This window comes from Ranitomeya imitator, chromosome 4 (genome assembly GCF_032444005.1).
Source record: "Ranitomeya imitator isolate aRanImi1 chromosome 4, aRanImi1.pri, whole genome shotgun sequence".
Classification (NCBI taxonomy): Eukaryota; Metazoa; Chordata; class Amphibia; order Anura; family Dendrobatidae; genus Ranitomeya; species Ranitomeya imitator.
The window spans coordinates 674,635,509-674,649,163 of NC_091285.1; the positions used below are offsets into that span (position 1 = coordinate 674,635,509).

The 13,655-nt window shown below is 45.4% G+C and overlaps 1 protein-coding gene across 1 annotated transcript in view; it reads left to right on the forward strand.

Annotated features, from left to right (window-relative positions):
- LOC138677286 (complement C3-like) overlaps positions 1-13,655 on the forward strand; it is a 103,417-nt gene that overhangs the window by 15,175 nt on the left and 74,587 nt on the right. The window contains exon 4 of the mRNA XM_069767317.1: positions 7,571-7,641. Within this exon, the coding sequence (XP_069623418.1) occupies positions 7,571-7,641 (71 nt within the window). The remainder of the gene's footprint in view (positions 1-7,570; positions 7,642-13,655) is intronic.

Here is a 13,655-nt window from a genome sequence, read left to right on the forward strand (position 1 = left end):
TCATTCCCAGGTCATCTTTGCAGACTTTCATCTTCCCCAGTCTTCTGTAGCATATCCCAACACAGTGCTTTAAAAATAACAGCATGATTATAATGCAACAAAATAATATGTGCCCTATGCTGTGCCCTTGAATAATTGCCCATTACTGTACTCCCTGCATAAAATATGACTGCCACACTGTCCATTTTATGGTACATGCCCTCAACACTGTCTTCTCACTCTGTGTTTACCCTTATAATGTCTGGTCTCTACACTGTGCCCTTGTGTCAAACTCCTCCTCCTTAGCATACTGTTCCCTCTATGCTGTCCCCTCTCATTGTCCCACCATGCTGTCCCCTCTCTTTGCTGCCTCACACACATACCAGTCTCTATACTGTGCCTTTCACACTCTTTTCCCTCTATACTATCTCATCACACTATTCCCCTCAATACTGTCTTTTCACACATCCCCCTACTCTCCATACTGTCTCCTGAAACATCATTCTGCTTTTTAAACTGTGCCCTCATACATTCCTCCCCCACACTCTTCCGCATTCTGTCTTCTAATACTCCACCCCGCTTTCCATACTGTTTCCTAACACATTAACCGCACCACCTTACTGTCTCCTCACACATCCCCCTGCTCTCTATACTGTCTTCTCAAATATCTCCCTCTTCTCATATTGTCTCCTCACACATCCCTCCTACCCACTCCCCATATTGTTTCTTCATTCAGTAGGGAAAATAAGTATTTAATATACTGTCGATTTTGCATGTGTTCCCACCTATAAAGAATGGAGAGGTCAGTAATTTTTTATGTAGGTACTAGTGTTGAGCATTGCGATACTGCAAATATCGGGTATCGCCGATATTCGCTGTATCGGATTTCCGATACTGAGTTCCGATATTTTTAAGATATCAGATACCGGAATCGGAAGTTCCTATAGTGCAATGTTACACTATAATGGAGTGTGGGCGGTGCGTGGGCGGAGACTGCGTTTGTGTGTGCGGGCGGGATCTGTGCGTGACAGTGGGGAGGTCTGTGCGGGCCTCTCGAGGGTCTGTGCGGGCCTCTCGGGGGTCTGTGCGGGCCTCTTTGGGGGGGTGCGGCCTGCTGGGGGTCTGTACGGGCCTCTCTGGGGTCTGTGCGGCCTGCCGGGGGTCTGTGCGGCCTCTCTGGGGTCTGTGCGGCCTGCCGGGGGTCTGTACGGGCCTCTTGGGGGTCTGTGCGGCCTGCTCGGGGTCTGTGCGGGTGTGCAGGCATCGTCCAATGGGACTACAAGTCCCATCGGGCTATGCCTGCTACAATGGCAGTGATTGACACATTAGCCAATGATGGGACAGTAGTAGTCCCATCATCCGGCTAATGTGTTGAATGTAAAACACAAAAAAAATACTACAGACATACAGTACATATAACATAGAGTACATACTCACCATCACTTGTCATTTTGATCCCCGAAGCCAGTGTCACCTGTAAAAAATATTAAAAGAGCAAACAACCAATATACTCCCTGATCCACAGAAATCCACGAGTGTCCCACGACGATCTCCCGTGGAGAACGGCAGCATCAGCTGATGTGACCGTTCTCTAGGGGCTCCAGGAATACAATGACGGGAGGAAGGTATCGTTCCGCACTGTATTCCTCCGCCGCTGTAAAAAAAAATAGTCCCTAGTCTCACTTTTGGCATTGCTGTGTGAGAAATTTTCCCAGGCAGCAATTGCCATAAAGTGAGACTCTGAACTGTAGTAACCTCAGTGATGCACTGCAGGAGCCATTGTCTCCTGTCAGTGTGTCACTGAGGGTCCTATAGAACAGTGACATCACCCGATGTCACTGTTCTATAGAGGAGATCGTCGTGGGACACTCGTTATTAATTGGACTACGGTGGACAGGTAGTATACGGTTTATTATTTTACGTTTTTTGCAGGCGCTGAAGTATGGTAAGTATGTTTAAATAAAGAATATTAAAATAATTTTCTCCTAATGTGTGCGTGTTTTATTAACCTTTATTACTATTGGATTACTAATGGATAGGCGTCTTATTGACGCCTCTCCGTTATTAACCGGCTTAATGTCACCTTACAATAGCAAGGTGACATTAACCCCTTATTACCCAATATCCCACCGCTACATGGGAGTGGGAAGAGAGGGGCTAAGTGCCAGAATTGGCGCATCTTATAGATGCGCCATTTTTGGGGCAGCTGCGGACTGGTATTTGTAGGGGGGGCCAATATCCATGCGGGCTGATATTCATAGCAGGCTACAAATATTGGCCCCCAGCCGTCGGTTTTCCCCCTCTGGTGCAGAAAATTGCGCGGGAGCCCACGCCGTTTTTTTCCTTTTTTAAAAAATTAAATGCTCATTAAGGCCTCTTTCATACTTGCGTTGGTACGGATCAGTCGCTATGTGTCGGGCCGACGTACAGACGCACGTTGTGAAATTTGCGCACGACGTGGGCAGCAGATGCAGTTTTTCAACGCATCCGCTGCCCATTCTGAAGTCCGGGGAGGAGGGGCGAAGTTTTGGCCGCGCATGCGCGGTAAAAAATGGCAGCCGTGACGGACAAAAAAAGTTCACTTGCACTTTTTGGTGCAGTTTTTAATGCAGGTTTTGATGCAGTTTTTGGTGCGGTTTTTGATGCAGGTTTTGGTGCAGTTTTGATGCAGTTTTGGTGCAGTTTTTGCCTGGTTTTGATGAAGTTTTTGGAAATAAATAAATAAACGGAAAATGTGCATGATTTGAATGGAAACATGCATGAAAAAACGGATTTGGAGGCCGGATTCATCATTTCACATCTCAGTTTCATCCGTTTTTTGCCGGATCCGTCGCTGTGCTTATTTTCTCTGGACAGAAAAACCGTTCTGCTGTATGTGTTTTCCGTCCGGCGGAAACAGCTTTTTTGACAGATCCTGCAAAAAATGGATGAAACGCGCAATCCGGCGCTAATACAACTCTATGAGAAAAAAATGGATCCGGTGGAAAAAAAACGGATCCTGCAAATGAGCTCGCAGGATGCGTTTTTTACCAATAGACTTGTATTAGTGACCGATCGCGATGGATGGCCACACGTCAGGGTTGCGTCGTGCAATGGATCCGTCGTGTTTTGGCGGACTGTCGCCACGAAAAAATGTTCAAGTGAACTTTTCTTTGTCTGTCGCGTCCGCCATTTTCTACCATGCATGCGCGGCCGCAACTCCGCCCCATCGTCCCCTGACTTCAGAATGGGCAGCGGATGCTTTGAAAAACTGCATCCGCTGCCCACTTCGTGCACAAATTTCACAATGTACGTTGGCCCGACGCATAGCGACGGACCCGTACCAATGCAAATATAAAAGAGGCCTTAAAGAGTGGTTAATTTAAAAAAAAAAAAAAAAAACAGAAAAAAACGGCTTGAGCTCCCCGGCTACAAATACCAGTCCGCAGCCGCCCCAGAAATGGCGCATCTGTAAGATGACATTAAGCCGGGTTAATAACGGAGAGGCGTCAATAAGACGCCTATTCATTATTAATCCATAACTAGTAAAGGGTTAATAAAACACACACACACACACACACACACACTAGGAAAAAAATTATTTTAATATTCTTCATTTAACAATACTTACCATAGTTCAGCACCTGCAAAAAATGAAAAAATAATAAACCGTATACTACCTGTCCACCGTAGTCCAATTAATAACAAGTGTCCCACGATGACAATGACAATGGCTCCTGCAGTGCATAACTGAGAGGTTACCTTAGGACAAAGTCTCACTTTAAGGCAATTGCTGCGTGGGAAAATTTCTCACACAGCAATGCCAAAAGTGAGACTAGGGACTATTTTTTTTACAGCGGTGGAGAAATACAGTGCAGAAGGATACCTTCCTCCCGTCATTGTATTCCTGGAGCCCATAGAGAGCGGTCATATCAGCTGATGCTGCCGTTCTCCACGGGAGATCGTCGTGGGACACTCGTGAATTTCTGCGGATCAGGGAGTATATTGGTTGTTTGTTATTTTAATCTCTTTTACAGATGACACTGGCTTCGGGGATCAAAATGACAAGTGATGGTGAGTATGTACTCTGTTATATGTACTGTATGTCTGTATGTATTGTATGTTGTATGTAGTATGTAGTATGTATGTTTGTGTTTGGTTTTCTTTTACATTCAACACATTAGCCGGATGATGGGACTACTACTGTCCCATCATTGGCTAATGTGTCAATCACTGCCAATGTAGCAAGCATAGCCTGATGGGACATGTAGTTACATCGGACGATACCTGCACACCCGCACAGACCCCCGGCAGGCCGCACAGACCCCAGAGAGACCCACACAGACCCCCAGCAGGCTGCACAGACCCCAGAGTGGCCCACACAGACCCACGGCAGGCCACACAGACCACCGGCAGGCCGCACAGACCCCTGAGAGGCCCATACAGACCCCCAGCAGACCGCACAGACCTCTGGCAGGCCGCACAGACCCCCCCAGAGGCCCGCACAGACCCCCGGCAGGTTGTACAGACCCCAGAGAGGCCCGTACAGACCCCCAGCAGGCCACTCAGACCCGCGAGAGGCCCATACAGATCCCCGGCAGGCCTGCACAGACCCCGGCAGCCCATACAGACACTCAGTCTCTGCCCACGCACCGCCCACACTCTTCCCCACTCCGGAATGGGATGTACAAAGACAGAATGGGTTTATTTTAATTCCGATATTTTTGTCCCATTGACTTGCATTGGTATCGGGTATCGGCGATATCCGATATTTTTTGGATATCGGCCGATCCAATCCGATATAGGTATTTCCGAATATAGGAAGGTATCGCTCAACACTAGTAGGTGCACTTCACCTGTGAGAGACAGAATCTAAAAAGAAAAAAAACTGAAAATCACATTGTATGATTTTTACATAATTAAATTACATTTTTTGCACTCTGTTGATCACACTATGGATCCATGCACTTACATTTTAAAGATGTAACTGAATACATTTTGGAATTTTAAGAAGCTGGAAAATCTTTTTTTCTGGATTGCATACGTGAGGTTGTATGTTTTTCCTTGCTTCTGCATACCGAAAGCCGTCCAGGTGAGCGTGTTAGCATTAAATTGTAGTAAAGTGGTATCAGCTTGAATGCTGACTCAGAAATCGGCCAAACCCCCACTCTGGAGTGGTGGCAAAATACACATAGGACACATAGGAGACTACTCAGACTGCCGTATCAGGTGATCCGACAGCCCCCCTTGGCTGCACTTGGGGTAAATGCCCTGCCTGCCCCCTCTAAATATGGCCCTGTACTAAGTTGTCATTATATTTATGTAAGAAACAGCTTACGGTATGTCTCACTGTGCGACCATCAAACCGCCTCCCATCTGTTAGTGATGTCCAGTGACTGGAAACAAGCTGAAGTCTCTGTGACTGGAGCGTAATACGTACAGCACTGGATGTGACCGGTGTATATGATCTGGGCCAAGTATTCCCAATGTTCTTCTCATTTGGAGAAGACATACTGTATATACTGTATATAGAATGTGTATATATATATATATGTATATAGATATTTGTATGTATATGTGTATACACTGCTCAAAAAAATAAAGGGAACACTAAAATACCACATCCTAGATCTACTGAATGAAATATTCCAGTTGTAAATCTTTATTCTTTACATAGTGGAATGTGTTAACAATAAAACCTAAAAATGATCAATGTAAATCAAAATGAATATCCCACGGAAGTCTGAATTTGGAATGATGCTCAAAATCTAACTGGAAATTCAAATTACAGGCTGATCCAACTTCAGTGGAAATGCCTCAAGACAAGGAAATGATGCTCAGTAGTGTGTGTGGCCTCCATGTGCCTGTAGGACCTCCATACAATGCCTGGGCATGCTCCTGATGAGACGGCAGATGGTCTCCTGAGGGATCTCCTCCCAGACCTGGACTAAAGCATCCGCAAACTCCTGGACAGTCTGTGGTGCAACGTGACGTTGGTGGATGGAGCAAGGCATGATGTCCCAGATGTGTTCAATCGGATTCAAGTCTGGGGAATGGGCGGGCCAGTCCATAGCTTCAATGCCTTCATCTTGCAGGAACTGCTGACACACTCCAGCCACATGATGTCTGGCATTGTCCTGCATTAGGAGGAACCCAGGGCCAACCGCACCAGCATGTGGTCTCACAAGGGGTCTGAGGATCTCATCTCGGTACCTAATGGCAGTCAGGCTACCTCTGGCGAGCACATGGAGGGCTGTTCAGCCCTCCAAAGAAATGCCACCCCACACCATTACTGACACACTGACAAACCGAACATGCTGAAGGATGTTGCAGGCGGCAGATCGCTCTTCACGGCGTCTCCAGACTCTGTCACGTCTGTCACATATGCTCAGTGTGAACTTGCTTTCATCTGCGAAGAGCACAGGGTGCCAGTGGTGAATTTGCCAATCCTGGTGTTCTGTGGCAAATGCCAAGCATACTGCACCATGTTGGGCTGTGAGCACAACCCCCATCTGTGGACGTCGGGCACTCAGACCATCCTCATGAAGTCAGTTTCTAACCGTTTGTGCAGATGCACATTTGTGGCCTGCTGGAGGTAATTTTGCAGGGCTCTTGCAGTGCTCCTCCTGTTCCTCCTTGCACAAAGGCTGAGGTAGCGGTCCTGCTGCTGGGTCGTTGCCCTCCCACGGCCCCCTCCACGTCTCCTGGTGTACTGGCCTGTCTCCTGGTAGCACCTCCAGCCTCTGGACACTACGCTAACAGACACAGCAAACCTTGCCACAGCTTGCATTGATGTGCCATCCTGGATGAGCTGCACTACCTGAGCCACTTGTGTGGGTTGTAGACTCCGTCTCATGCTACCACGAGTGTGAAAGCACAACCAACATTCAAAAGTGACCAAAACATCAGCCAGAAAGCATTGGTACTAAGATGTGGTCTGTGGTCCCCATCTGCAGAACCACTCCTTTATGGAGGTTGTCTTGATAATTGCCAACAATTTCCATCTGTTGTCTATTCCATTTGCACAACAGCATGTGAAATTGATTGTCAAACAGTGTTGCTTCCTAAGTGGACAGTTTGATTTCACAGAAGTTTGATTTAGGCTACTTTCACACTAGCGTCGGATTCGGCCTGTCGCATTGCGTCGGGCCGAGATTCGTACGCTAGCGTTTGTTGTGCCGCACAACGGAGGCAGCGGATGCATTTCTCCGGCGCATCCGCTGCCCCATTGTGAGGTGCGGGGAGATGGGGGCGGAGCGGTCCGCCGGCTGCAAAAAAAAGTTACATTTAATGTTTTTTTCTCCCGGCGGTCCTCCACAATATGGCGCAACCGTCGCAAGACGGTTGCGACGTGTGTTAATACGTCGCCATGCGTCGGTAATGTAACTCTATGGGGCAAAAAGGCATCCTGCAAACAACTTTGCAGGATGCGTTTTTTTCCCCTAAACGACGCATTGCGACGTATTAAAAAAAACGCCAGTGTGAAAGTAGCCTTACTTGGAGTTATATTCAGTTGTTTAAGTGTTCCCTTTATTTTTTGAGCAGTGTATATCGTGTTGTGTCTCCTTCTCCTCGTCACACTGACGTCCTCGTCTTCTCTCGTCTCCTCTAGTCTTGTTTCGCCTCTTCGTCACTGGCCTCTCGCTGGAGCCCGACACTCGTACGGTGGATGTGGAGTTCACGGTGAGATTGAGAAATCCTCTCTTTATCTACAGGAAAGAAATATATCTTGGTACCGTGTTAGCCAGTGGATAGAAAAATCTGTCACCTGGCTTATCCATGGTTTTTTTTCCCCTCTTTTTTTTTTTTCCCCTATACTATGTTGTGCATAAATATGTGATTCTTCAGAATTTGTTTTAGTCTTTGCCTGGTGAAGAGACCTGTGTAGTCTCGAAAGCTTGCAATTTGTTACCATCTTTTCAGTTAGCCATTAAAAGGTATCAACCACTGAGGACTCTCAATTCTAAATATTTCTCTTTATCTAAACATTTCCTGCTGAGAGTATCTGACTCCGCCGCCACCCACAATGGTCCTAATGTCCCAGGTTCATCAAGAATGGAGTTTCATACATCAAGCCCAAAAAAGTGAGGTGAAGTGAATTGTGCCAAATGTGTGATTGCCTGAAAAGCCAGGAGGCGAAACCTTCCCCAGATATGAGGGAGCGTACACTTGCACCAAAATGCTCTTTTTTATGAGTTTTGATGATTTTCGGGACATTTGGGAGATGTTTTGAGCACTTTTATAATTGCTCCTTCTCTTTTAATATTTATCACAGTCGTAAAATCTCAACTGAGGGTTTGTTACGAATGTCTGCAGTGACATGACCATAGCAAATCTAATTCCTATCCTGATAGTTTGTTTCAATGTATCAGTGCAGGTGAAGTGCATGGGCCCCGGACTGGAGCTCACAGAGCATTTCAGGATTTCTTTAGTAATGCCCAGGTGAGAAGTCCATCTAGACAGGCAACAATTCCATCACCTGGGCCATACTAAGGAAATCCTAAAAACACGACCTGTTGGTGGCTCTTGAGGACTGGAGTTGGGGAACACTCGTCTAGGCCGTAGTCTGGGCTTCCAGTGCGGATCCTCTGGGATGTGATCTCAGGTTCCTGATAGGATGCTACGGCTAGAGGATCCCACCACTTCCATGTTGGTACTCCTATGACTAGGACTATATACTACAAGTTCATGTCTCCTGGGGGGGAGGAAGCTACAAAAAAAAAAAAGAAAGCTATAAAAAAAACATAAAAAAAAGTTACCACCTTCTCTTTATCTGTTAAAAATAAAAATACAAGAAAAATAAAAGCAGAATAAAAATGAAAACATCAAAATTGCTTTTTTTTTTTGGTCATCACACCACCCACAAAAAATACAACGAAAAATGTACTAAAACATTGTATTTACCGCCAAATTATACTATTGAAAACTACATTGTGCCTCATAAATAATACATTTCTCACCCGGCTCCATCGATGGAGAAATTAAATGATACAAGTGTCATAAAATGGCGACAAAGATTACATTTTTTTACAATGTTCTGTAATATTTTTAAGCCACTAAAAAAAAAAAAAATTACAAATATTTCTGTAATTGTACCAAACCACGTCTCCTTTTCCCCCCCGTGTTAAGTACAGTACATTGATAAATGAATAGTAACATTCGAAACTGCAACTCATCCCGCAAAATGAGTCCTCATATACCTATATAAACAGGAAAAAAAAATTTTTTTTAAATTATCTATAACTCACGAAAGAAGCAAAGGAAAAAATAAACGCAAAAACTAAAAGTGGGATGTTCCTTAAAGGGAAAGGAAATACAAAGTATTTTAGAAAGTTGCGGAACTTTTACATCCACTATGAGGGGTATATCCTCCAGGACGCCTCCCTCACATTTCTATTCATGGCTTGGATCCGGTCGTCACTTTCTTGGAATCCGACTCCTTCTCCATTGTCTTGCGGCTCTTGTCCCTGCAAAAAAAAAAAAACAAGCCCTCTTAACACCGTGTAGATGGCAAAAAATGAAAAAAAAAGTTATGAATTTTGAAAAAAAAAAAAAGCGCATCACGATTTTAGTATTTTAAAATGAAACTATGGTTATAGTGACGTTTGTATACCGATTTAATAGGTACCTGTAGGGAAGAAATCCGCATTTTGGTTCTTGTTCAATTCATGATAGACGTTTTGGAGCAATATCCTCTTCGTGCAACAGGGCAAGGCTTTTGGGCAGACCTTGCGGCTGGCGGCGCTTGTACACATTCATCCCGCAGTGGTCTTCAGCAAAACAGCTCTTGTGGTGGCGCATGCGCAGATTGACATCCGAATGTCTTCAGAAAATTGCGCGAATTCAAAACCTTGGCTCAATGACATGTCGCGGTCTCATCTTGCTGATGATATTCAGATGTCAATTTGCGCATGCACCACCACTGACACAATTTTGCTGAAGACATTCAGATGTCAATCTGCGCATGCACCACCACTGACACAATTTTGCTGAAGACATTTGGATGTCAATCTGCGCATGCACCACCACTAACACAATTTTGCTGAAGACATTTGGATGTCAATCTGAGCATGCTCCACCACCAACACCATTTTGCTGAAGATATTCTGATTTCAATCTGCGCATACGCCACCCCCGACACTATTTTGCTGAAGACCACTGGGAGATGAATGTGCGCAAGTGCCGCCAGCGGCAAAGGTGGCGCTAGCGTGAAATTTAAAAAAAGAAGACGCGTACAATTGCACAGGGGTCTGTTGTGAATTCTGTGGCAGAGTTCACTCCTGTGGTCACAAGTGGTACTTCGGCTGATTCTCTTTGGGATCTTCCGTTTGTGGAGGAAAGTGGTACTGCAGCTTCTGAGTTTCCTCCCTCAGGTGATCTGGTGAGCTCGTTGGCTTCTTCTCTACTTATCTCCACCTGATGCTTTGATCTATGCTTCCTGTCAATGTTTCAGTGTTGGACTGGTTTTTTCCCTGGATCATTCCTGTGGCCTGCTGCTCTGCAAAGCTAAGTTTTGCTTATGTTATTTTTTTGCTATTTTTCAGTCCAGCTTGCTTAATTGGTTTTTCTCGCCTGCTGGAAGCTCTGAGACGCAGAGGGACGACCTCCGTACCGTTAGTCGGTGCAGAGGGTCTTTTTGTCCCCTCTGCGTGGTTATTTATAGGTTTTTGTGCTGACCGCAAAGTTATCTTCTCTATCCTCGTTCTATTCAGCTAGTCGGGCCTCACTTTGCTAAATCTGTTTCATCTCTATGTTTGTGTTTTCATCTTACTCACAGTCATTATATGTGGGGGGCTGCCTTTTCCTTTGGGGAATTTCTCTGAGGCAAGGTAGGCTTATTTTTCTATCTTCAGGAATAGCTAGTTTCTCAGGCTGTGACGAGGCGCCTAGGTTCTGGTCAGGAGCGCTCCACGGCTACCTTTAGTGTGGTTTGATAGGATCAGGGATTGCGGTCTGCAGAGTTCCCACGTCTCAGAGCTCGTTCTTTATTTTTGGGTTATTGTCAGATCACTGTATGTGCTCTGACCTCCATGTCCATTGTGATTCTGAATTGCCGTTCATAACAGTAAAGGAAGCCAAAAGTGCTAATGATTCTCAATAGAGGGAAAAAAGAAGTTCTGAGACCATTTTTTTTTCTTTGCACTGTGTTTTGTCTTTTTTTTTTTCCCCTAGACATTTGGGTGGTTCAGGACACAGGTGTAGCAATGGACATTAAAGGTCTGTCTTCATGTGTGGATCAGCTCACGGCAAGAGTTCAAAATATTCAAGATTTTGTGGTCCAGAATTCTTTGCTTGAACCGAGAATTCCTATTTCAGATTTGTATTTTGGAGATAGAACTAAATTTCTGAGTTTCAAAAATAATTGTAAACTATTTCTGGCTTTGAAACCTCGCTCTTCTGGTGACCCAATTCAGCAGGTTAGGATCATCATTTCTTTTTTGCGCGGCGACCCTCAGGACTGGGCGTTTTCTCTTGCGTCAGGAGATCCTGCATTGAGTAATATCGATGCGTTTTTCCTGGCGCTTGGGTTGCTGTACGATGAGCCTAATTCAGTGGATCAGGCAGAGAAAAATTTGCTGGCTTTGTGTCAGGGTCAGGATGAGATAGAGGTATACTGTCAAAAATTTAGAAAGTGGTCTGTACTCACTCAATGGAATGAAGCTGCGATCGCAGTGATTTTCAGAAAGGGTCTTTCTGAAGCCCTTAAATATGTCATGGTGGGATTTCCTATGCCTGATGGTCTGAATGAATCTATGTCTTTGGCCATTCAGATCGGTCGACGCTTGCGTGAGCGTAAATCTGTGCACCATTTGGCGGTATTACCTGAGCTTAAACCTGAGCCTATGCAGTGCGATAGGACTTTGTCCAGAGTTGAACGGCATGAACACAGACGTCTGAATGGGCTGTGTTTCTACTGTGGTGATTCCACTCATGCTATCTCTGATTGTCCTAAGCGCACTAAGCGGTTCGCTAGGTCTGCCACCATTGGTACGGTACAGTCAAAATTTCTTCTGTCCGTTACCTTGATCTGCTCTTTGTCATCATATTCTCTCATGGCATTTGTGGATTCAGGCACTGCCCTGAATTTGATGGACTTGGAATATGCTAGGCGTTGTGGGTTTTTCTTGGAGCCCTTGCAGTGTCCTATTCCATTGAGAGGAATTGATGCTACACCTTTGGCCAAGAATAAGCCTCAGTACTGGACCCAGCTGACCATGTGCATGGCTCCTGCACATCAGGAGGATATTCGCTTTCTGGTGTTGCATAATCTGCATGATGTGGTCGTTTTGGGGTTGCCATGGCTACAAGTCCATAATCCAGTATTAGATTGGAAATCCATGTCGGTTTCCAGCTGGGGTTGTCAGGGGGTACATGGTGATGTTCCATTTCTGTCAATTTCGTCATCCACCCCTTCTGAGGTCCCAGAGTTCTTGTCTGATTACCGGGATGTATTTGATGAGCCCAAGTCCGATAACCTACCTCCGCATAGGGATTGTGATTGTGCTATCAATTTGATTCCTGGTAGTAAATTCCCAAAAGGCCGATTGTTTAATTTGTCCGTGCCTGAGCACACCGCTATGCGCAGTTATGTGAAGGAATCCCTGGAGAAGGGGCATATTCACCCGTCATCGTCGCCATTAGGAGCAGGGTTCTTTTTTGTAGCCAAGAAGGATGGTTCGCTGAGACCTTGTATAGATTACCGCCTTCTAAATAAGATCACGGTTAAATTTCAGTACCCCTTGCCATTGTTATCTGATCTGTTTGCTCGGATTAAGGGGGCTAGTTGGTTCACAAAGATAGATCTTCGTGGTGCGTATAATCTGGTGCGAATTAAGCAGGGCGATGAATGGAAAACTGCATTTAATACGCCCGAGGGTCATTTTGAGTATCTTGTGATGCCGTTCGGACTTGCCAATGCTCCATCAGTGTTTCAGTCCTTAATGCATGACATCTTCCGAGAGTACCTGGATAAATTCCTGATTGTGTACTTGGATGACATTTTGATCTTCTCGGATGATTGGGAGTCTCATGTGAAGCAGGTCAGAACGGTTTTTCAGGTCCTGCGTGCTAATTCTTTGTTTGTGAAGGGATCAAAGTGTCTCTTTGGTGTGCAGAAGGTTTCATTTTTGGGGTTCATCTTTTCCCCTTCTACTATCGAGATGGATCCTGTTAAGGTCCAAGCCATCCATGATTGGACTCAGCCGACATCTCTGAAAAGTCTGCAAAAGTTCCTGGGCTTTGCTAATTTTTATCGTCGCTTCATCTGCAATTTTTCTAGTATTGCTAAACCATTGACCGATTTGACCAAGAAGGGTGCTGATGTGGTCAATTGGTCTTCTGCTGCTGTGGAGGCTTTTCAAGAGTTGAAGCGTCGTTTTTCTTCTGCCCCTGTGTTGTGTCAGCCTGATGTTTCTCTTCCGTTTCAGGTCGAGGTTGATGCTTCTGAGATTGGAGCGGGGGCTGTTTTGTCGCAGAGAGGTTCTGGTTGCTCAGTGATGAAACCATGCGCTTTCTTTTCCAGGAAGTTTTCGCCTGCTGAGCGAAATTATGATGTGGGCAACCAAGAGTTGCTGGCCATCAAGTGGGCATTCGAGGAGTGGCGTCATTGGCTTGAAGGAGCTAAGCATCGCATGGTGGTATTGACTGATCATAAGAACTTGACTTATCTCGAGTCTGCCAAGCGCTTGAATCCTAGA